Source organism: Lepidochelys kempii, chromosome 4, assembly GCF_965140285.1.
Source record: "Lepidochelys kempii isolate rLepKem1 chromosome 4, rLepKem1.hap1, whole genome shotgun sequence".
NCBI classification, from domain to species: domain Eukaryota; kingdom Metazoa; phylum Chordata; order Testudines; family Cheloniidae; genus Lepidochelys; species Lepidochelys kempii.
Window position 1 is genome coordinate 9,594,435 of NC_136383.1, and position 24,296 is coordinate 9,618,730.

The following is a 24,296-nucleotide window of genomic DNA, read 5'->3' on the forward strand; positions in this document are numbered from 1 at the left end:
AGCCTTCTTGTCATCACCAGTCTATTCACGCCAAGGAAGCAAATAGATACAAAATTCTCAAGCAACTGTTGCCATCTCCAATTAAACAAATTGTCCCACCCCCTCCAGGAGCCAATGTGAGCTTTTTTTCCCCTGCTGCTGGGCCCTGCCTGGGAGCTGAGTGGCAGAAGGGAAGAGAGGGCAACTGTGTCAGCAGAGGGATCCTGTTGGGATCCAGGAAGTGGGTGGACGGAAGCCTGCCCGCTGCTAAAGGATCCCCTCCCCCGATTAGCGGCACCGCCCGACGGGTGGGAAGAGTCAGCAAACTGGCTCTTAAGCCCAGCAGCAGCTCGGTGGCTGCTCAAAGCATTTGCCCATGGCTGCGATTGCTCCTGTGCCCCCGCTTGTTCCCAACCCTGCCCCGGCCTTGGACCCAGCCTGCCTCACTCTGACCCTCAGCTCCGATTCCTCACCTCTGACTTCGGCTCTGACCTTTGGCTCTGGCAGCTGGCCTCTGCCCCGATTCCTGGCCATGGACTCCTGCTCCGACCACTAGGCACGGCTGCCGACATCCTGCTCTCTGACACACGCAAAGGGCAACGCCAAAGCCGGCAGGCCCTCGGGTAGCACAGTACTGCCTCTGTTATCGCAGAAGGATGTCGGTACGGTAATGTGGCCCTGGCTTCTGCCTGCTAAACAGGTTTTCAGAAGGGCCCGGCCCCCACATTCTCCCACCAACTTCCCCAAAAGCTCAGCTGGCACCTACCTAGAGCGGCTGGTTGTCAGAAGTGTGGGCACCCGGGGTCTCTTGTTGAGAACAAAGGGGGATTCCCCCCTCCCATAGCACTGAGTGCCCTAGTTGCTGCTAAGGTCTGTCAACTCTCTGGCCTGGCCGGCCTGCAGCAAATCCAGACAAGCAAGACATCGGTGGCTGCTGAGATCTTTACAGAAGTTCATCAGGGGACATCTGGACAAAGCCCCGGGAAAGATGGCTAGCTCGCGGAGAAGCTGGCGTGCTGTAATCTCCTCTATAATCTCCCTGGCCCGGGGCCAGAAATGTTGTGGGAGATGTCAAAATCACCATAAAAGGAGAAAGAGCCAATCCCAATGGGTCTCTGTCAGCATTTACGTGGGATGTTAGTCTGCAAGGGTCATATACATGCCTGTAGCGCAGTTTAACGTCATTCTCGTTCACTTGCCATGAGAGCCATAGCTTTATCTGCATTTACACACGTCCGATCCCCAGCGCTAAACGGGGGTTCATGCGTGTGTCCAAAGCAGCAGCTGTAATGACCTGCACATACATCGGAACGAGCACGATGCACGCAGGCTCTCGGGCTGAAAAGCGGACGGCCTGGTTCAGGGCAAAGCTGTCCCAGCCATAGCAGACTGGTATCTGTCGCGGAGGGACTTCGGACTCACTGCGCCCATGCCCCCTCCAAAGACGCTGCCCCTGGAGGCGGCTCACACAGGACTACAGGGCAGCAGCCCTCTCCTGCGGTGACTCCTGAAGGGGGAAGGATAATCTGCACAAAGGGGCATAGGGGAGGGCTGTTTCCGTGTCTGAGCATATACATCTGGCTCCATGCCCTGCCCACTGTGTGTTGTCAGGGGCTGGAGGAGAAAGAGCTTTATCTCGTGTGCTGCGAGGCCAGGGATACATGCAAGGGCCGCACGGCAAGCGAGCCAGCAGACTGGACTTTGCATGTCTGGACCCTAGTGCCCCAACCTCATGAACCCCAGCCCTCTTTCTCCAGGTCCGCTCCCCACGCTGGGTGAAGGGGCACAGCACCTGGGCAACATTTGGACCCCCCCCCCCCCAGCTGAATGGAATAAAACAATCCAGCAGGCATTTCAAATGCCATGTAGCATTCCAGTGACCTGGGCAAGGCCGGACTGCCTGGGAGCTGCCCTTGTTAGAATTACTGGTGCCCCAGTCACGGCCCATCCTAGGAGCCCTGGTGTCAGGAAGTGGATGGGGGTGGAGAACATTCAGCTCCTTTTGGCTGCTATTAGAAATTGGAGTTGGAAAGTTGTTAAAAGGTAAATTTACAGAAGAAATTTTTTTCACCCAAAATATTGAAAAAACAGTGTATCGTGTACAAGAACTTTGACTCCCTGCCCTCCCCCCCCCGGCTTTCTAATTGGCCCTGAATTCTTTCATTCCTCATCTACCCAGGAGATAGGCCAGCTGCTTCCTGTTTGATAGATCACTATTTCTCTCTCTCTTTTTTTAAATCAATTAATAATACAAACCAGCACTTATTCACTCATCCTGGGTGCTTTGTTTTAGTGATTTTGTCTCCTTTGCAATGATGTAAAGTGGCTAAAATGTCTTCTATCACACCAGAGTTTTCTTTTAAAATCACATTTACCAGTGAGCCCCTTGCTGTAAAGCGAGGATTGCCAGCCCCAGACATTCAAAAATCACGAGCCTGCCCTCAGAAAATTAAGGGATGGGCTAAAATATCGCAAGATGTTTTTAAAAAAAAATAATTCATTTGGATTCTTTTTTCTTTTCTCTCTGGTGCTTGGATGTTTAGGTCAGGCTCGGGTCAGATTTTCAAGCTTTTCTCTGTATCCACAAGGGCTAGAAACATATATTTTTTAAATGGAAGCCAAGATTTTCACATAATCCCAGGACTCCGGGAGCCAGGACTTCAGGGAAATCACCACGTATTATGAGACGTACCAATGGGCAATGCTGAAAACAGTATGAAAAAATACAGCTGGAACCGGACACCCCAAAGAGACATTCTGGTCACTCTTTCTCCTCTCCAGTCCACGCTTCAGCTCAGTGCTCCTGCTAGTTAAAAGCACAAGGGACGGGTAGCGCTATAGGGTCAGACTCTACCAGGCTTACTCATGCGAGTAGAACCTCGCTCAGTTATTCATGGAGTACCTGTAGCAGAATCAGACCCATATCCGAGGGAGTGGCACACAAAAATAACCAAAATTCCCCCAGAAAATCCAACTGACGCTTGGTTCTCTCCTGCAGTTGTGGCACTGGAAAAAACAGAATGGGTTTTCACCCAAAAAACGATCAAATATTAAGACTCTATCATCCTAAGAAAGAATCCCAGAGACCCAAAGAAATCCTGAAATTCAGATCCTCTGCAGCTCAACATAGATTTTATAATTTTGACCTACAACTTGTTCGAGAGAAAAGTTCTGAGAAGTCCTCTAAAATTAGGCCTCAGAAAGCCATGGCATCTCTTTAATAATGCCTTGTTTTCTTTGAGAGTTCAAATTCAGGTCAGCCAAGTTTTAAACTACAAAATTATACTGCAGTGTTAGTCAAGGAGGGAAGATGGGGGAGTGCCGGTTAGGAGTGATCTTTAAAGGATCTCTTATCTGGTGTCTATACCAAAAAGAACTTCTCTTCTGAGCCCATCAGATCATCAGCATTTGGGGCAGGAGGGGACAGGTATTTCTATGGCCTAATTTAATCAAAGCTCCACATTTCCCTTCTGCAGACGCCCCCACAGCCTGCACACACAGACATGAAAGTTAGATTTTGGGCTTGTCTGGTTTTGCTCAGGCTTCTACGGTGCAGAAGATTAGGAGATCTTAACAGACCCTGCAGACACGGCCACTCACATCTAATCCTCTCCATCAAGAAGCTACAAGAGGAAGAGCCCCTAGGGTGACCAGATGTCCCGATTTTATAGGGACAGTCCTGATATTTGGAGTTTTTTTTTTTTTTTAATATGGGCTTCTATTACCACTCACCCCCGTCCCGATTTTTCACACTTGATATTTGGTCACCCCAAGAGCCCCAGAGGAGCAGCCCTGGAAGTGAGACAACAGCTGTCAGTGCACTGTATTTCACTCACGCTCAGTTCCCGCTGCATGCGTCTGGGGCGTTCAAACTCTGGGGCAAGCCGGAGAAACTCTTGTGGAATTTGCTCGTGCTCCCTAGATCCAGCAGGAGGTAACTGTAAAGTACATGACCATGTGCAGGGAATCACCTGTTCTGCTACTAAAATGAGCTACCTTTCCACAAAGTCTTAAAGAAATGTCACGCTTAGTAACAACATCTCGACGGGGTGCAAACGTTTTCTCAGAAACGGCTGCAACTTTATGGGCCTGCTTCTCCACTTCCTTCCCCCGGAGTAGAGGCTTAAGCTGTATGGCGTGGCTGTGAAATGTGACCAGATTGGCATGGCAGTGCCCTATCCCCGCTTTGTACTGCGGGGGGTGAGCAACAGCACTTGGGGCCTGGCGTGGCAAATGGGGGTCTGTGCATTTGGTTTGAAGTGTCTTCAGCTGAAATCAGACCTATGTGGTGACAGTGAAATGTGGAGAGTAGACTGGTTTTGATTTCAGTAATAAAAAGACACATGGTCAAGGCAGTAGATGCCCGGACGTGTATCAGCAGTGTAATGCAGCATAGCAATACATGACGTTGGTGGAGAAGTCAGGAGAACATCCCTTCTGATCTAAAAGGGAAACACTCAGATCATCTAGCCCACAAATTGTATGGAAGATTTACATACAGACCACAGGAAATTTGTTCTTTATTCCATTGTTAAATTACAAAGCACCCTCCTGCATGGATTAAACCAGCAATTAGTGTAGGTCCTACATAAAAAATACTCTGTAAACCTGCTATGTTAAGGTTCCAATAGGAGTGGGGAGTTGGCACCTATAAAAATGAAGTGGAGACGATACACAAATAGTAGTTTCTCCGCAATAATTCTTGACACACTGTGCAAATGGTTTTGTTAAACATTGAAAAAGACAAAGATTTTACATGGAAATTAGGATGGTTTTGCCTTATCTGCAGAGAGCATCCAGGGGCCTCACAGTCCATAGGAAAGGAGTGAAAAAAGCTCCAGAGATAAATCTTTTTTAAAAGCCTAATAAAATAAATGGCTCAAGTCTGACAGCCCCTGTCCTCAGAGCGGTGTTAATTTACCCTGGGAACGTCTCGCAGGCCAGAGAAGAGAGTGACCAATCATGGCTCCCTCCCCAGACAGCGGCTGAGCCCCAGAAATAAAGCAGGACCACAGAAACCACAGCTGACAGAGCACAGGCTTGTAATGGCATCAACTGGGGGGGGAAATTCTGCAATTCATGGTACTTTTCCGGACCGTGAGGAAGGGATTGCGAGGGGGCCTAATGCAAGAAGAGCAGAGGGATGGATCGTCCTGTCGCAGCGTTTCAAACCGACAGCCGACGTTGCGCTGTTACTGTGACAGCGGAGGAGCGAAAACTGTAAGAATCAAAACCTGGGCAACACTAGATCTGCTCCAAGCTGGGTTTTCACAGACTCATCGATTCCAAGAAGGGACCTTTATGCCCATCTGGGCTGACTCCTGCATAACAACCTTCCCCAGGGATTCCTGCACCCAGCTGTGGCAAGATGGCCGATGTTAGTCTGGTGGGTCCTGCGCTTTTCTTGGCGGGGAGCTAAGATGCCCCCCTTTGCCCCTGCTCTTGGGTGCCGAGGGCCCCGTTACTAGCCCGGGAAGGTGGCAGAGGAGGGAAGCAGGGGAGGGGTCTGGGTTTAAGTCCCAGCCCCTCTCAACCCCTGTGGGTTTCTTACCCTCGTCCCCCTTAGGTGGGGTTACCCTCAGTCCTTAGATGCTGGGGGGAAGGGAGTCTCCCTGTCCTGCTGGGGCAGGGTCTCCCTTACTTCAATTCTCAGGTCTTCTAAATCTCTCAACACACTCCAGTCCTTCCTCCTCCTCTGTCTGCTTGACGCAGGGGGGGCGTTATTAGGTTCCTCACAGGGCCTTAATTGACTGCAGGTGCTCTAATTAACCTGCAGCCACCTTTCCTCCTCTACAGGGACCCACGCCTTAATTAGCCTTGAGCTTATCTATTTCCCCTCTAGCACTCTCCCACTGCTCCCTGGCCCTCCTGTATCACACGGCTCCTAACTTGTGCTTGAGTCACCTGCATGGACCCCTTGGCAAGATAAGCGCTTTAGCAGGGTTGGAGTGATGACCATACATATCAGCTCCCATTGCAAATGTATAAGCACAGGGCGCTGGTGTCTCAAGCTTATCACAGGGTGGAGGAAAAGTACAGAAACCCAACTGCCTGATGATGCCTCTGAGCTTGTGTGCTTGGTTATGATGATGCCGTGTAGCTGACTATACATACCATGGCAGCTGGCGGCCTTGCACCGCAGGCATCAGCAGACCGCTGTTATATCTGCCGTGTGTAAAATGTACGACTTGGAGCCCCTGGGAAAGCATCCCGCAGCCGTGTGTGTTGTGGTTGCATGGTCAGTGAGCATTTGCATGTAGACTACATGCAGTGGGGTTTGCGTCAAGGTGCAGTTAATACTGGAGGCCTAGTTGCCAACTTGAATAAAAATTCTTCACTCCTTGTATGACTGAAAATGAAACAACCTCTGAGTGTGTCTGGCTAGAACTGTAACTGGCAGAGAGAGGAGGTGGTGAGCAAAGACTTTGGATTATTCACCCCAGCAAAGTATGGCCCACGGTGTGGTTTCCATTTGTGAATCCCAGGCCTCGCTGTGAGGCCCTCACACACACGCACAGCTGCCTCTGCATCCACCTCGAGCTACAGACGAGTAGCAGGAGTTGGTGCAGTGGCTAAGAGGTGACACTTTTCTTTCAGCCCCACTTCTAGGGACATAAAAAGGCAATTTGAGATTTTGAAATATGGAAAATTCTTACACTTCCTAAAAATTGATTTTACTGATTCAATTCAGAATCAGCCAGAGCCTCTTCTCTGGCCTTAGGTCAAATTTTATGGAGCCTGGGGGCAAACTTGGGACAGTGGGTTGAAATGGGGCCTAGAAGAGAACGGCAAACTCAACTCCTGCGCTGCCCTGTCCTCGTCCAACCCACAAGGAGGCTCCAGCCATGCTTTAAAGCAGGTCAGGCTAACGCATTGTAACCCGAGCTTGGCCAGCCGGAACGGTGGAGGGCAAAATGTTTTAAACTGAGTTTGCAAACTATAGTCTCTCCAATAGAATATTGCTTTCAAACGCTGCCTATGCCTGGCTGGGTCACTCCCATGCTATGCTTGCACCGTGGAAGCAGGAGCTAACCTATTAGGCCCCAGTTGTGCCATGCAATCGGCTAGTGCCACCCCCATGCCAGTAGATTGCAGCGCAGGACTGGAGCCCGGACCCAGATCCTCCAGACTTCTCCCTACACCTCACTCCGACCCTGGCTACCCCAGTCTGTTGTGCCGACAGGTCATCACACTGCATCTCTGGCTGAGACAAAGTGATCCTGGACCCGACTGCAGACTACAGTACACCTGGGATGTTCTGGCTGTTAAACAGCAGCAACAAAATATTTGCATTCGTATTCTCTACTTCCTCCTTAGCACAGCTTAGCACCTTATTAGCTCTTCAGAAAGCCTCTTGTGTGCATGGTCCCTTCTCCATGAGGCCGAGATCTTTTGCTGCTCATTCAGCAGTTGTCAGTGTAAAATGTTTCCTTCCCATACGCGGGATGGACCTTGTATTCTGCACAGAATTTCATCTATGATGCGTCACCCAGTTCCTGAATTCAGCTAGGTCCTCCTGGCCCTCTCCACCATACCCATCCCACTACTTCTTCTCCTAGCTCTGACTGCTCTGGGAAAGTCCCACACGTCTCCCCCTTCGCACCATTTCTCTGTGTGTTCTTGGCCTTCCAATACTCTCTGAACACTGATGCCTTTCCAGACCTGGCCCATCTCCCTCTACCCATTCCCTGACCTCAGCTGTCTCTCTGACGTCTCCTCCCAGATGCCTCGCTGCAGGGGGGCTGGAACCATTTGTATAGTGGGGGTGCTGAGAGTCATTGAACCAAACTGTAAACTCTGTATATAATGGAAACCCCTTCAAGCCAGGGGGTGCCGCAGCACCCCACAGACCCCTAGTGCCAGCACCTATGCCTCACTTAACTTCAGCGGCCATAACCGAGTGGATCACCCCTGCCAGCCGTCTCCACTCTCCTGTCCATTCGATCGTCTCTTCTACCCGTCGTACCTGAGAACCTATGAAAAATGCCACCGTCCCACTCGGACGTGCTCTCTGTGCGCTCGGACACAGGGCTCCTGACCTTGGTTACCAGCGCCACTGTTTTATTGCTCTTTTACTCCTGCAACCCCTGCAGAGTCAATACAGCTCAGAGAGAGGGAGACGGATTCATGTTCTCACACCGCCCCAGGATTGCTGACTATGTCACTGCTGGGCTAGACCCTGCCCTGTTTGCACCTATGCGCGTGCAGGGAAATAACCGAGGGCGGACGCAATGCACCCAAAGGATCATGACTGCTGGGGGTGATGTGAGAGCCAGAAAGAGCCCAGCCTGCTTGCCGAGCACAGTTACTGCCTCACTGGGAGGTAGAACACGCACCTTTTGCCTTGTAAACTGAGCGTGTTTGATCTAGTGTCACTGAGAGTCTACAGGCTGAAATTCCACAGTGCCACTTTACAGAACGGCACGTTGGGGGCCACTTGAGAGGGACACCTCAGCTAAACACCTTCGGAAAGTCACCCGTTGCAGCCACCAGACCATTAACCCCTTCAACCAGCTCTCAATGAGGTCAAGGGGCCGGATTTACTCTCCTGTTTATCTGTCACATTATACTCCTCTAGGAGCTTTATATCATCTTCATCGCTGTTCTCAGTGATTTCGTGGGCACCCCTTCTCCAGCCCTGACGTGGGCTCTGGAGTAACTGAACGAGAGACAGCCGGGAGTGAAGGATGGGAGCAGAGGCACTGGCTCAGACCCAGGGGCTGGACATTTACTGACACAGGTTCAAACCCATATAACTGACCACACAGGGTTTGGCACAAATACAACTCAAGTTTTTAATGAATTTCAGGTAAACTGGAGCAACTTCAGTACAGGCGAGTCCTCATGAAACAACTCGCCCAAGGTTCCACTTGGGTCAGAGTCACAGTCGTGGGGGATAGCGATTTAACAGTGAAAGCTCAACTAGGGAGTTCAGTCTGTATCGAGGGATGGATTCCAGGACAGATTCCTTGGCTGCAAAGTGGGGGAATCGTCAATGTTCTGTTTGGAAATGCCTTGCTGTTTTGAAGTTTGTTTTATTGTAATGAATTATAATGCAATATAAAATAAGAAAAACACTCAAAACATTTTGATTTTTTCATGTTTCCATTGACCAAAAACAATTCCCCCCCCCCCCCCCCCAGAATTTTCATTCCATGGGAAATTTCACAATGTTTTGTTTTCATTCCAATTTGGAAAAAATGCCAATTTCCGAATGTTGGAATTTCCCGTGGAACAGAGTTTCTGCGTGTCGCTAACTCCCGTCATTACGCTGCACTGTATGTTTCCAGGTGTTTGACACTGCAGGACCTGACATTACTGACATTCGACGTGTTCGTGTCTTTGTTTCTATCTCTGTCCCCAGCTTTGCCTCATTTCTCTGTATTTATCTCAGCCCGGTGGGGAAGGCTGGCTGCTCCCAGGTGACCCCAGAGACCAGTTTGCACACATAGACCTCAGACATGAGATTCCTCCCTATTTCTTTCACATGCTGAGGCTGGTTCTCTCCTGCTCTGCACCTTGTTTGGTCACTTACACCCTTATGTGAGTGCAAAGGCCGTGAAAAATGCTACCACATCAGAACGGACGCATTTGCCAGCCCTGTGCACAGACACCTGTGGGACACAAGAGACACAGACAGTGGGGAAATCAGGCCCCCCTATGCACACCCTCATCAGGGTTCCCACAGCACATGCTATGTAGCTAGATGGTGGTGACAACAGACCATGGCAAATGCAGCCAGAAGGCCCTTGTGATCAGTGGTTTCCATAGCCGTTGACACCTGATTGACCCCATCACTTGGAAAGCCTCTCCTCCCATCTCCACTGCATTTCCTGACACTGGGAACAATCTGTCACCTGCAAACAGCTCCAGAGACATTGGGATGCAATAAACTTGTTTGCCTAGCCCGGCTCAGGTCACATTATGCAAGCCTGCCACCTCAAGAGGACTCCAAACACAAGGGATTTACAGATAAAATACAGTCAAGGCTGCCTGGCTGGGTACAACACGCTCCCAAGCAAACTTTAACTTCAAAAAGGTGAAAGGTGAGTGGCAAGACAGTGAATATGAGTCACTTGCAAGGCACTTAATTAGCTACTCCTAACTAATACTTAAACCAAACCTTCCAGTTACCACACTTCAGCAGAGCTAACTTTAATTTTCTACTAGTGGTTTAACAGGTTGACTGCCCACTGCCCAAGAATAATCACTTACAAGTCAGAAGACTGGAATCCTGGTTACAGAATAAAATGATGGTAATGGAATATTTTACCAGAATTGCTCTGTAGTCATATGGCCTGACATTCGTATTTGTCAACACCAAACCGATTTTGCAACGGGATTACTTTGCTTCCAGTTACTCTACAGCTCCTGCTGACGGTGAACTAAACCGAAGCTTCCTTGGAGAAATGATTTGGGAATATAGTCAAAGGGTGACAACAGAGGTCACGTCATTAAAAGTTTCTGCAATTCTAAGGGCTGCATAATCACACTTACAATGCATGTATGGGGAGGGATAGGTCAGTGGTTTGAGCATTGGCCTGCTAAACCCAGGGTTGTGAGTTCAATCCTTGAGGGGGCCATTTAGGGATCTGGGGCAAAAATTGGGGATTGGTCCTGCTTTGAGCAGGGGGTTGGACTAGATGATCTCCTGAGGTCCCTTCCAACTCTGACATTCTATGATTCTATGTCGCCTCCCACCTGCATCATCTAGCTCCCTATGGAAAGGCCATTTCTGAGTGACTGATGATCCGAAGCTGCCCCGTCTCAGGTTAATTTATTAGCCCTGACTGGCCACCCTTCCTCACAATGAGTGAGTAGTCCCTTGGAAATGGATGCAGCATAAGGTAGGGAAAATCTGGCCTGCATGTCCGATAGGGAGGCAGGCACATTGCACTCAGTGGATTTCTATAGCTCACAAGAGGCTGGGATAAATATAAGAAAAGGAAAATGTAAGTAAAAATCAAGAAGCAGTTCCTGATAGTGGGATCTGGGACCTACGTCCTGCCCCCACAGTTCACCTGCCTGTGGGATTCTCTGTCTTTGCTAGTAGCCCCGCAACGCAACTGAAACTGACAGCCGGTCTCAATGAGCACTGGATAAGTCTGAAGTGTCTCTAAGCATCAGACTGTTTAGTGCTGGTTGCCGTTACCAGCCACGGTGCTAGCAGAAGAATGGTATTCCTCAAGGAAAGGATTTTAAAGGGGTGAATGTGTGTGGCGGCAGAGACGGGAAGGAAAGTGGGAGAGGAGCTGTGACAGAAGAGACAGAAAACCATCATTTAAGACCTCAAAAGCTGCTGGATCCAAAATGTGCTGGCAGGCTTCTCTCCTGTTGGCACAGAACTGTGTTCCTGAAATTGACTTGTAAAACACGCCTGTCCTTTAGGAAAGTGGAATTTCACCACAACAGCAAAACACTGCACAACACGCGTCTAACATCCCCAGCGTGGGACGAAGGTACGCCCAGCGCTCTCCGCCGGCCGGGGACATTCCATCCCCGGGGATTAGTCCTTACATAAATACTCTCTCCATTAACGGACTTGCTCTCCTTTTGGTTTAGATTACCAGGGTCTGTTTAAGCATGTTGCAAACCCACAGATTCACTGACATAAACAAGACCGTCTTCGCTGGGGCCCAACTGGGATTTGCAGCATGCCTTGTTGCTGGCCTCAAGACTCATCCCTGCCACGCAGGGCCTGATGCTCACCTGTGTTTAGAACCAAGTTCAAAGCCACATGGCCCTGGGGGGCAGCAAAAAGGGGGGAGGAACGTTTCTGCCCCGGCATGAGGCAGTGCAGGAGAGCGGGAGCAGTGCTTCTGTAGGCAGCTTGGGGCTTTGCCACGTTGCTCCCCCTGTTCCCACCAAGCACAGCGGCGTGACCCGCCGCAGGATGCAGCCCTGCTCCCAAGGGCCCCTGCCTGCCAGCTCCCTGGCGGTCATTCAGCCATTTGAGAGAGACATTTGCTGACTGCCGCGACGGGAGGGGCTGACTGTTCTAGCGGCACTGCCAGGGGGAAGGGACATGGCCACAGTGAACAGCAGCCACCCGAGTCCTGCAAAAGGCAAGCAGAGGGCAAGAGACATTTTGTCCTGGGCTGGGCTGAGTGCTCTGCTGATGCCATCCACTCAGGGCACACCATGATACAGGCCCAGCTGGGGAGAGCGTGACGGCCCCCCCCCCCCCCCCAAGAGAGGCAGGCCCTGCAGCGCAGGCCCTGCCAGGAGGGACAGTAGGGGCTTCCCCTCCCCTTCAGAGATGCAGGGGTGACAGCTGGTGTGCCCCCAGCACTTACCCCACCAGGGTGTCTCTGCTTGGGAGGGGCATTTGGGCCCACTGCGCTGTTTAATTTAATTTAATAATGTACAGCACAGAGCCCCCTGCTTGGCTGGCAGGTCCCCCAGAGCAGAGGGGCTTGGAATTAGCACCCCAGCAGGACACATGGAGCAGCTCCCCACTCCTCCCCAGAGTGATGGGCTCAGGCTCTCTAAGGAGTCAGGCACATTTTAAAGCTTTTCTTCACAGCTGAGAGCTAGACCCACTTTTCTTTTATAATGCAAGCTGAGATTCGCATGCAGTCCTGTGACTCCAGGGGGTTGAGCCCTCGGCTTGGGTCTATACTGTCTGGGCCTTCATCCAGCCCTGCCTACAAGAGCTCAGCTTGAAGCCTATCAGCACTGCAGAATAACGCCAACAGAAGACCTGTCATGAAATCCCAGAGACCCCGGCAAACAGCAGCAGGGGAGAGGCAGACGGGAGAGAAGTGGCGGGTAAAGTGAGGGACAAGGACGAAGGCTGGGGAGCTATGCCAGAGCGGGAATGCGGAAATGGGCACAAGAAAGCAAGAGGCCAAGCACTCAGGCAGGAGATGACTATGGAGGTGAAGTGGGAGCTCAGGGCAAGGACAAAGGCAGACAATGGAGGCAGCTTTACTACCAGGTTATTTCATGTCTCTGAGTATTCTCTAGGGCACTTACGCAGTAAAGGACGCTGGGTATCTGGGAAACAGCCTAAAAGCCAGACAGTTTCTAAGAGGGGAAGGATGGCTCAGGGGATGGGGTGCTAGCCGGGGACTCATAGACCTGCATTCAGTTCCAGCTCTGCCACAGACGCCCTGCATGCCCTTGGCCAAGTCACTCAGCCTCAGTTCCCAGGTGTACAATGGCAGGAACAGCCCTGTCCTACCTTCCAGGGTGTGAGGGTAAATACATGAGAGCTGGGGAGGGGCTCAGCTGGCACAGGGATGGGCTCTGTGGATGTACATTATTAAAATCCTGGAATATTTTCAGCTGCCTCCCGACTTAGGATTCCTGAGCAGCGATCACTGGCCTCGCACATGACACCTCCACGTGCATTCAAGGGCCAACACACGCTCTCTACTCCTGGGGTGAGTGTGGGGGTCCCCCACTCCTGTCCGGAACCCTGCAGGCCTGTGGCTGTCGGGGGAGCAGCCAGGCCTGACAACCCCCTCGGCCAGACTTGGGGAAAGTGAGCTACAGCCAGCTAGAGCTCAGCCACCTTAGAGTTGGCAGGTGTCTGGTTTTCGACCAGACGGCCCAGTCGAAAAGGGACCCTGGCGGCCCCGGTCGGTGGTGCTGCGGGACTAAGGCAGGCTAGTTCCTACCTGTCCTGTCAATGTGCTGTACCCTGGAAGCAGCCAGCAAGTCCAGCCAGTTAGTGGGGCAGCAGGGGCTGGAGAGCAAGAACCTCTGTCCGTGTGGTCCCTGGGTCCCGTGGAGCTCTCGGCCGCCTGCTCTGCACGCTGCACCCTGAACGTAGAATGCAGAGATTCCAGCGGGAGTCCGCCCAGCTCCTGCCCACGAAGGATCAGGGATTTGGGTCTGAGCATCTGGCTGGGGGGAGGCAGTTGCTGGGGTTTCCACTCCACTACCAAATAAGGCATCTGCCAAGTTACATGCCATTCTCAGGCTACAGTTCGACAGTCTCATTTACAAAAGATCTTCTGAGCGCCACATTCCCTACCAACCGCCTGGCGGTCTCAGCCTCGGACACCCGGACCTCCCGAAGAGCCAGTGGCACTAAGTGCTATTGAGGCGCAGGAAACAGAGCTAGCTCCTCCCATCAGCGAACGCAGCCCCTTGCTATTAGCACAGACTCGTCAGGCAAGGCCTCTCGCAGCGCTCCCCACTCATCTACCGTGTTACAGCACGTGCCGGGAGAGGCTTGCTGAGCCCCTAATGACCCCACCGTCCCAGGAAGGCTCCTGGAGGATTGCACAGGATTGCATGTTCCAGTCCTGCAGCTGATCACTTGGGCCGACCCTGGCCCTCACTCACGCCAGAGGCCAGGCAGCTGAGCACTGGAGGGAGGGCTGAGGCCTGGGCAGATCCGATTGCAGGGACAGGGCTGACGGTGTGCCAGGTCCCATGGCGCTGGAGATGGGGATTTAGGTGTTGTCTGGGACACGCTGCCTGGATGGAACCCCACAGAGGGTAACAGTGACGAACACAGCCCTTTTGCTAACAGCTGGGGGCAATTTGCCGTACCCAGTAATCCAGTCCTCCTAGCCCGGGAACAAGCGCGAGGTGCAGTATGAACAGGCTAGCTCCGTGGGGATACAAAGCCAAAGAAAAGGGTCCGGGTTCCTGTCTGTGTGGTGCTCAGACCCCTGCCTTTGGGGGTATAGCGAGGTGAAGGGGTTTGCTTCTACAAACCCAAAAGCACTCCTTCGTCTAGCTGTGGTGGCCCCCACTCATCATCTGCCTGGTTTGCAGGGTATGAAAACAGCTGAGGGAAGGGTTTGGCCAAACCAGCCCCATGCTGGGCAGGACAAGGCCTGTGCTGGAAGCCAGCACACAGATGCAGATGGCTCCCAAAAGGGGAGATGTGTATGTTGCAGGGTGATACCAGCATAGCTGAAATACGGTGCAAAGGCCACTCCCTGGCCCTCAAAGGAAGACAGACAACCAATTTCCAAGCCTGGAGCCTAGAGTACACTAGAGAAACCCAGCCTGCTCACCACCATCCTCCACACACCCAGCAGAACAACCGCCCTTCTGCTGATTGTCCCAAAATGGGCCCTGGCGTGTCAGAGGGACCCATCTCTGTCTCCCCACATTGACCCTACAAAGGCCACACATGTATATCAGCAGGCAGATTCTGCCACAAATTGTGTGTTTAAAAACAAACAGTGGCAAGGCAAGGGTGAGCTGAAAGACGCCCTCCTCCATGCAGCCAGCCCCGGCTGGCTCTCCCATGCAGATACGAAGCTGTTCGACACAGTGTTCATCCCAGGATAGCTGTGCTGGGGAGGAGGTGAGTTTGTACAGGTCATTGTATAAAGGTGTCTATGCCACTATAGCCCGTTCCTCTTCCCAAACGGGGCTAGCTGTATTGGTGTAAGCACTTTTATTGTGGTATAACCACATCCACACTAGGACGGTGGAATGACATTAGCTATCCTGGGCTTATTAAAACACTGTGTAGACAAGTCAAGAGACAGGCAAAGGCCATGGGCAGAAGCACGTTTCCAACTTGTGATTGCTTGACTGATGGCTAAACTGATGCGGCCGACCCCGCATGCCCCTTCCAGCCAGCCCCAGCGCTTACCAGCCAGTGCCTCTCACAGCCACATCTCCCATGGCAGAGCCTGGCTTTTAGGAGGGTGCTGGGTAACCAAGTCACATGGCTTATCATCCCCACGGCAGCCCATTGGGTGTGCCGGGAAGAGATGCCATGGGACGGAGGCTGTGTCCCTGCAGATCATGCTAACATTAGAGGGGATGTCACAGACTGGGGGGGAGGGGAAGGAAGAGTCACAGAATAGAGGGAGTGTCACAAAGCAGGGTGATGGCAGGAGGGAGACAACATGGGTGACCCATGCTGTAAAACAAAGCTTTGATTTTATGGAAATTTGCCACGTCTCCCCCTTCATTATGCCAAGATCTGATGTGCCAGCCCCACAGATGGAGTGAGTGACCATCTCACCAACACTGCTCCAGTCACACCTATCCCGCAGATGGAGAAAGATCTGGGGGGATGTTCACTGAAATCTTATCTGTGAGGGACACTGCTGCTGGCTTTCACCATTTTATTGTGTCTCATGATATTTAGTGTTTTCTTTAAAGCCCCAGCTCCTGGAGTCAGGTGATTCCCTTTCATTGTAAAAGGACATTTCTCGCCCTCCTGGTTAGAGAGAGCAGCTTGAAAACGTGACTTGGCTGCAACCTGAAGGCTCACAGACCAGAGAGCAAAGGAAAAGACCCCAACATTTATTATGTTTGACAATCCAGTGAGTCCGGGGGGGTTGAACCCTGAGGTTGGAGGCTTGGAGTTGGTGATACTGGAGCTACAACTGAATTTCCCTGACAGAACTGCTTCGTGGCCAAAGGAAGGAAGCCTACGGTACTAACCATGGCAAGGGCCAGCTAGCTGTTCTCATTGTCAGCGGCAAAACCTCGAGCCTCCATATCAGAAAAGAATCCAGCGCTATTAACGCCCCCTGCCCCAAGCCACGTTAATATCAGAGTTATAGAGATTTATCTGGAGCATTCCACTCTTGGTATTGTGCACCGAACGCTCCCGGTCATGGGCTTTTTATACAACATGGTCTGCACTCTCCATAGCACACTGGCACCATTCCAAACACAACGACTTCCCCCTCAGTCTTCTGCTGGACATGACTCCATTTCATTTTCTATCCAGCCAAGTCTTGGGCCTGCTCTGCCTCCTACTCAGTGTTTTGTTTGTTGACTTTACTGGAAGCAGGGTTAAGCTCTCAGTGAGTAAAAAACAATCTATATCCCACTTGAATACAATGAAAGCCAGGTATAGTGACAACCTGCCGAGTGACCGTCTATGCCGAGAAGATACACAATGGAGTGATGCAATCAAGAGAAAAGTACTTTGTCACCGCCTTACCAAGTTCCACTTGCCTGCTGAGCTGGGAAGAGCACTGGTTTTATGGACAAAAATAAATAATTATTTGTTATCGTTATTATCCATGCAAAGGGCGGGCCAGTAGTTTTAGTACCTGGTACGTTTTCAAGCCAGTTTTATAATCCATGTCAGAAATAATGCATTTGCCCATTTAACGGATGTTTGTATTCTGTGGCGAGTTCCAACTGAAAACAGAAAAGGGTTAGGTCTGAAATTACCCTCCCAAGGTTTGGCAAGTTTGATGCATATATTGAATTTGAATATAAATTATGATAGTCAGGTACCCATTGAAAAACAAATCATTTAAGAATGTTGCCATTATCGTGTGAGATCGACCTGATCCCTTGATGCCAATCTGGGGACGTATCTGATATATGTTTGATAATGGGTTCCTCTGTCTAGCAAAGAAAGGTACAACATGAGCCAATGGCTGGAAGCTGAACCTAGACAAATTCAGACTGAAAACTAAGCATGCATTTTTAAGGGTAAGGGTTTTAGCCTTTGGAACAATTTACCATGGTGGATTCTCCATCATGGACAATTTTCAAATCAAGATGGGATGTTTTTCTAAAAGATCTGCTCTAGGAATTATTTTGGGGCAGTTCTCTGGCCTTTGCTATGCAGAAGGTCACACTAGATGATCACAGTGGTCCCTTCTGGACTTGGAATCTACGAATCTGTCCAGTAAGATATTCCTCTGCTAACAGGCTTGGAGGAGCTCATGTTTGGCTGTTATCACACTCAGAATACCTAGATCAGCGGTTCTCAAACTGTGGGTCGTGATCCCATTTTAATGGGGTCGCCAGGGCTGGCATTAGACTTGCTGGGGCCCGGGGCCAAAGCCCAAGCCCAAAGCCCAAGCCCTCAGGCTTCAGCCCTGGGTGGCAGGACTCAAGTTACAGGCCTCCACACCTGGGACTGAGCCCTTGGGCTTGATTTTTCTCCCCCCTCCCCCTGGCTTCTAGGGCAGCCAGGCTCAAGCAGGCTCAGGCTTTGGACCTGTGTAGTAATATTTGTTGTCACAAGAGGGGCACGGTGCAATGAAGTTTGAGAACCCCTGACCTAGATTATCCTAACTTCCACTCACAGGTAGAACCCACAAGCTTATTAGACATCTAGAAAATATTCTTTCCAGTGACATGCAAATGGTCTGAATTTCACCTTCCACCAGTGTAGGAGCAGTTTGTGACTCTCCACATTATATGATTAAGTTTAATATTTAAGTATTTAGCAAAAATTATATCTGAACCAGACACACACAAATAGCATGTGGGGGCAACAGAGGGGGGAAGAGGAGGGTTGCACACGCATGCTTACAGACATCTATGCCATTAACTCAGTGAGCCAGTCCCAAAATAAACCCAGGTATTTTCCTTTAAGTGGGTGAGCCCAACCCAGGGACGGGAGGCCCCCTCCCAAGCATGATGAAAAAGTACCTACTTCAATACCTTGCAGAAAGCTGCAGCCCTCCAGACTAGCAAACCTTCTCTATGATCCCCCTCCTGCAGAGCTGGGGGAAGTACCACTCAGTGCAGGCAGCCCAGAGCTGAGATTTAAACCACTCCAAATATTTATACTCCTATTAGGTGACCAGATAGCAAGTGTGAAAAATCGGGACAGAGGAGGGGTAATAGGCACCTGTACAAGACAAAGCCCCCAAAATCAGGCCTGTCCCTATAAAATCAGGATATCTGGTCACCCTAACTCCTATGTGCTATAAAATATCACTCGCCATGTGGGTGGAGGTGTGGAATACATTGATGGGCACTTGTTCAGGAAAACCTAGCAGTTTACGGGACAGGAGAGTTACTTCATTATCTGAGGTTTCAGAGTAACAGCCGTGTTAGTCTGTGTTCCCAAAAAGAAAAGGAGGACTTGTGGCACCTTAGAGACTAACCAATTTATTTGAGCATAAGCTTTCGTGAGCATCCGATGAAGTGAGCTGTAGCTCACGAAAGCTTATGCTCAAATAAACTGGTTAGTCTCTAAGGTGCCACAAGTACTCCTTTTCTTTTTTATTATCTGACACTCCTATAAACACACCATTCCACTCCTTTTACTGTGTCTGTATACGAACTGTACGTAGACAGAATATGTACCAAATGGTGGCGAGAAAAGAGCTCGGAGAGATTTGACTGGCCAACAGGAATCCCATCTGACACAGATCTCTCTCGGTCACTGCACGACACCATCCCCAAGGTAAGAAGTCACAGAAGTTTGTTCTGTTGACTGGGAGCTACCGATGGCCGGCTCACAACTCCCTCTGTGGGTCTGCAGTAGGCAAGCCGCAAAGATGAACATTTCTTTCTTAACTGGACAGAAAGGTAGGTAGATGCCACAAGAGCCTGCCCTGGAGAAGCGTCTTTCACACCAGCAGAACAGTAGCATCCCCAGGGGGACAGTTATCTTTTTTGCAGTCCTTCTGCCAAGAAGGACAGTTTTTAAAGAGCAGGAGGAAAGCATTACAATTGAGCAGTACCAGCAGATGGGATGGTTTGCTGGGCTTAAAAATGAGGTAGGGCCCATGAGTCTGACCTGGCTGGCCCTTCGAATACAGACTAAACCAAGTGAAGCAGAGTGTTACTAAAAGGCAGGAAAAGTGTCCAAGCACTAGGTGCCAGGTGTTCTTGGTGAGACGCCTCCCCTCTGGGGCGTGCAAGCCAACCACCCTGGCCTGGTGCCTCAGTCCTCCAGCCTTGCCTGCAGCCCTGTGCCACCGCACTGTCCTGGCAACGCTCAACAGCCCAGGGACTGCCCTGGCTCAGCCCTGCCACATGGCACTTTACGGCATGTGCATATTAACTCTCCTCCCGCCCCCGCTGCTATCCGTGTGCTGCCCTGGGATCGCCCAGCCCTGCGGGGACAGGGGAGCGCCAGCCGGGCAGGCAGCCCCCAGCCGTGCCTAGGGCGCAGTGACGCGGCAGGAGGGCGAACCCCTGGCGGTGCCTTCCGCGGGTGCCGGGCCGGCCTGGAGCCGGGGGCTCTGGCTGGAGCCCAGCGCAGCGCTCCATGGCCCGGCGAGTCCCGGCAGCTGCCCCGGGCCGGGCGGCGGGGGGTGCGGTGAAAGCACGGCGCGGCCTCCGGGGGAGACTCTGGGGCCCGGGCTCTGTCCCCGCAGGAGCGAGGGGCGGTGCCCGGCCGGCGCGGAGCGAACACCTGAGCGACCCCGGCCGGCCCGCTGCAGTGCCCGGGCTGGGCGGCTATGGGGCCCGGGCCAGACCGGTCGGGGGGAGAGCGAGATCGGGCACTGGGGTCCTCGGACGCGGCCGCTCCCTTCTGGAACCCCCTGCCCCGCTCCCCTCCGGGCCGCCCCGCTCACCCCGGCCCCGCTCCCCTCCGGGCCGCCCCGCTCACCCCGGCCCCGCTCCCCTGCCCCGCTCCCCTCCGGGCCGCCCCGCTCACCCCGGCCCCGCGCCCCTGCCCCGCTCCCCTCCGGGCCGCCCCGCTCACCCCGGCCCCGCGCCCCTGCCCCGCTCCCCTCCGGGCCGCCCCGCTCACCCCGGCCCCGCGCCCCTGCCCCGCTCCCCTCCGGGCCGCCCCGCTCACCCCGGCCCCGCGCCCCTGCCCCGCTCCCCTCCGGGCCGCCCCGCTAACCCCGGCCCCGCTCCCCTCCGGGCCGCCCCGCTCACCCCGGCCCCGCGCCCCTGCCCCGCTCCCCTCCGGGCTGCCCCGCTAACCCCGGCCCCGCGCCCCTGCTCCGCTCCCCTCCGGGCTCCGCTCCCCCCTGCCCCTTTCCTCTCTGGGCCGCCCCTCTCCCGTGCCCGGCTCCTCCCGGCCCCTCTACCCCGCTCCCCTCCGGGCCGGCCCGCTCCCCCCTGCCCCGCTCCTCCCCGCGCCCCTCGATCCCGCTCCCCTCCGGGCTCCGCTCCCCCTTGCCCTGCTTCCCCCCGGCCCCTCTACGCCGCTCCCCTCCGGGTCGCCCCGTTTCCCCTTCCCCCTCCGGGCTCCGCTGACCTGCCCCGCTCCCCTCCGCCCCGCTCCCCTCCAAGCTCCACTCCGCTCAGTCAGGCCCGCCCCGCTCCCCCGCTGCCCTCCAGGCCGCCCCGGTCCATTCCGGGCTCCGCTCCCCTGCTCCGCGCCCCTCTACCCGGCTCCTCTTCGGGTTCCCCTACCCCCTCTGCCCCGCTCCCCCTGACCCCTCCTGCCCGCTCCCCTTCGGCTCCTCCTACCCCGCTTCCCCTCCGCCCCCCAACCGCCCTGTCCTGCTGCCCCCAGGTCCCACTTCCCCCTTTGCCCCGCTTTCCCTCCGGGTCCCCGGCACCGCGCTGTCCCGCTCCCCGCCCCGCACTCGGACCCAGACAGGTACCTCCTCCTCGGGCAGGCTGGGCTCGGCCGGGCTGCTCTCCTTGTCGGCGGGGAGGCTGTTCATGGTGCCGTCCCGGGGCGCACGGAGCCGGCTGCGGAGAGGCTGGTCCCTGCCGCTGGCAGCAGCATCAGGAGCTGGCGGCGCTGCACTGAGCCCCCAGCAGCCCGGCCCGGCAGGGAACTGCGGCGCGGGGGGAGGGACGGGGGGCGGGGGAGCCTGGACTGCTGCCACTGGCCCAGGGGTGCCCGGTCCGTGCGCCCTACGCGCTCCGGGCAGCGAGGGCAGCTCCCTCCCGGGCACCCCGGGGGTGGGGGGATCGGGGCGGGAGCAGAGCAGACAGGGGAAGTTGGGCGGCAGGAGGGTCAGAGAGGGAGGGGGAGCTGGGCTGTGTGTGGGGCACAGAGGGGAAACCCCCTAAACTCCCTGTCCCCAATACAGGGTCCCAGCCCTAGCTCCCTCCCACGAGCACCCTGTGATGTTCCGGAGCCATCAGTGACCCTGGCTCAGCCCTAGCTGTGGGTTCGCCGTTTTCAGGCTTCCCAGAAAGCCAAGGGCTAGAGACTTGGCTTTTACCATGAACGCTGAGCTTGTCCTTTACCTGAAACTGGGTTCTGGCAGGGAGGGGTTCTCCTGGCTGTGGGCTTGCGGGGGTCACAGACCAGCCATGCCAACCAGTTGTACTTCTGCTGGGACACTTTGTACCTCCTTTTTGTTAGCACCTGCTTCTCCCGCTCCCCCTCACATGGGACTGGGGGGCGCACAGAGCACTGGGGCTGGAAGTTTTTGTTGTTTTTGCCACTAATTCAGACCCTAATCCTGCTCCGCTTTTGGCATCAACAGCCAAACTGGCATCACCCCCCTGGGGCACTGGCAATGCAAACCCCTGGGGCTGGCACCACCCACTTATTTTTTAAGGGGTCTCCCTCTAACAGACGCAGTCTAGTCGAGCACCAGTCGCTGGGCAGGATGCGGGAATCCCTGAGTGAGATTCTGGGGCCTGCAAAATGCAGGTCAGACTTGATGATCACAATGGTTCCTTTTGGCCTTACCCCCTGGGAATCTCTGAAATCAGAGCTGGAAAAGGCAACAGCCCAGGAGCGCTCCCTTCAGTAGCAGGTAGCCAGAGAACTTGGGGGGATTTGTGGATTACATGAAGGAGGAACATTACATTGAGCGAACTTTGTGTTTGCTCTGGGTTTCTCCAAATACACCGAGAGCGGAAGAGGAGTAAGAGAGCATACTCTGGAATCAGCCTCCCTCACCAAGGGCGCTTTCAAACTGATATCTTTTCGCATTTCATGGTGCCGGCTTGGGCTCGGATAGATCCGCACCGAGCCCCACTGAAGCAGGGCACTCCCCTGGCAACTGGCTTCACCTGCACAGGACCCGTTGCAAGATCTAGCTGCAGTCATACTCTTCTCCCGCCCCCCGGACCTTGCACATTGCCTACTGCAGGCCCCCCTGCCCCCCTCTCGCCCCACTGAGCGCAGTCTGAGCCCAGAGAAGAGTGACTATGCTGCGGGCAGGGCAGAGGAGAGACTGGACTGTCCCTCCACACACCAAATCCCCAACACCGAGTGCAAGCGAGAGATCCCCTCAATGGTCAGGGGCCAGAAGAGGCGCCTTATTGAAACGCAGCCTGCCCCTGTGAGACAGAGAGATCTCACACTGCGCAATCCCCTGTCACTGGGGCGGGAAAGGACAGGAATAACAAAGAGACCCACAGGCTCCGCCCCTACATGCAGCATGTGCCCCCTTCCCTGGAGGGTTCCTACCCACTCTGACAGACCCTCCCCTTCCCGAGGGCCCAGATTCCCTGGCACACTGGCAAAGCTCCCCAGGCCCCCACAGCCCCATTGTGCTGAACAGAGCATACACAGGGAAGCACGCTGTCGATGTCCACGGGCCAGAGCCCCTTGCAGGACATGCTTGGAGGAGGGTCCAAAATGAAGCATCTTCCCTGACCTGTGGGAGTTGCTTCATTCCCTTGGAGGTAACCGTTGGGTGTGGCCTGCACTGGGCCCCCAATAACACGCTGCTCCATGTTATCCCTCGGATTGTGTGTACACACTTCTAGGACCACCTCTATTCTTGCTACCCTGAACAAACGGATGAATGAAGAATTTGCATCCCATCCAAAATATTTTCCCAGGCCTAGTTGAATTTCAGGCCAAAGCACCGGGCAGGGTGCTGCTGTACTGAAGTGGGAAGTTTTTGTAACATTGTTATGAATGATACTCTTGGCCATAATTTACTTGACCAGGAGTTGCTACCCAGTGGGTACAGAAGGGTTAAGCAGCTGCGGTGGGGCAGAGCAGGAGACAGGAGGTGTGCGTCTCACCTAACTGTATGGTCAGAGATGGGATGAATGAGTGGATTGTTAGAGCACTGGCTGAAAGGACCCCTATCAATGAAGGGTCTGCAAAGACAATGGGAATACCATGGCCGGGACATTTGCACCTAGCAACCAGCCAAGATGAAGGAGGTTTTCCCCCCACCTCTCTGCAGGGAAGCAGAGCAAAGGCCCTGAGCTGGAGAACAAAGGGGGCAACTGGCTGGGTTAAGAGCTGGCCTTTGGACAGACACAGCAGCTCTCACCTGGGACCGAGAGACAAAGGGACCGAGACGGTTCCTGGAGCAGCATGGCTCAAGAGTGCTGGCTTGGCCAGTCCAGACTATGCTGTACCTTTGCTTCCCTGTGCTAACCTAAGGACAACCCGATGCTGTGGCTAATACACCCAGCTCTGTTTTGAAAAGGCTGCCTGGGGTTATTGCAAATGCTTCGTAGATTCCAAGGCCAGAAGGGATCATTGTGATCATTTAGTCCAGAGATTTTCAACCGTTTTTTCTGGTGACCCAATTGAAGAAGAATTGTTGATGACCACGACCCAGCGGAGCTGGGGATGAGGGGTGGAGCCAGCAATGGGAGTGTGGAGCCGGTGCTTGGGGTGGGGGCAGCACGCGGTGTCGGAACAGGTAGGGACTAGCCTGCCTTAGCCGGGCAGCACCCCGACAGGACTTTTAATGGCCCAGTTAGTGGTGCTGACCAGAGCCAGCGCGACCTAGTCCCTTCTATTCCGTGACCCAGTTCTGAGTCTTGACCCACGGTTT

General features: G+C 53.6%; 1 protein-coding gene across 3 annotated transcripts in view; it reads right to left on the reverse strand.

The window, feature by feature from the left end:
- Positions 1 to 21,662, reverse strand: part of RBPMS (RNA binding protein, mRNA processing factor) — a 139,633-nt gene extending 117,971 nt beyond the window's left edge. Inside the window, exon 1 of one of the 3 annotated variants that reach the window (XR_012158424.2) lies at positions 21,186 to 21,662. Coding sequence is in view for 1 of the 3 variants with exons in the window: in XM_073340331.2 (XP_073196432.1) it covers positions 21,186 to 21,248 (63 nt within the window). In the remaining 2 variants the exon portion in view is untranslated. The remainder of the gene's footprint in view (positions 1 to 21,185) is intronic. The other 2 variants (XM_073340330.2, XM_073340331.2) reach the window with 2 other exon arrangements.
- Positions 21,663 to 24,296: the final 2,634 nt, after the last annotated feature.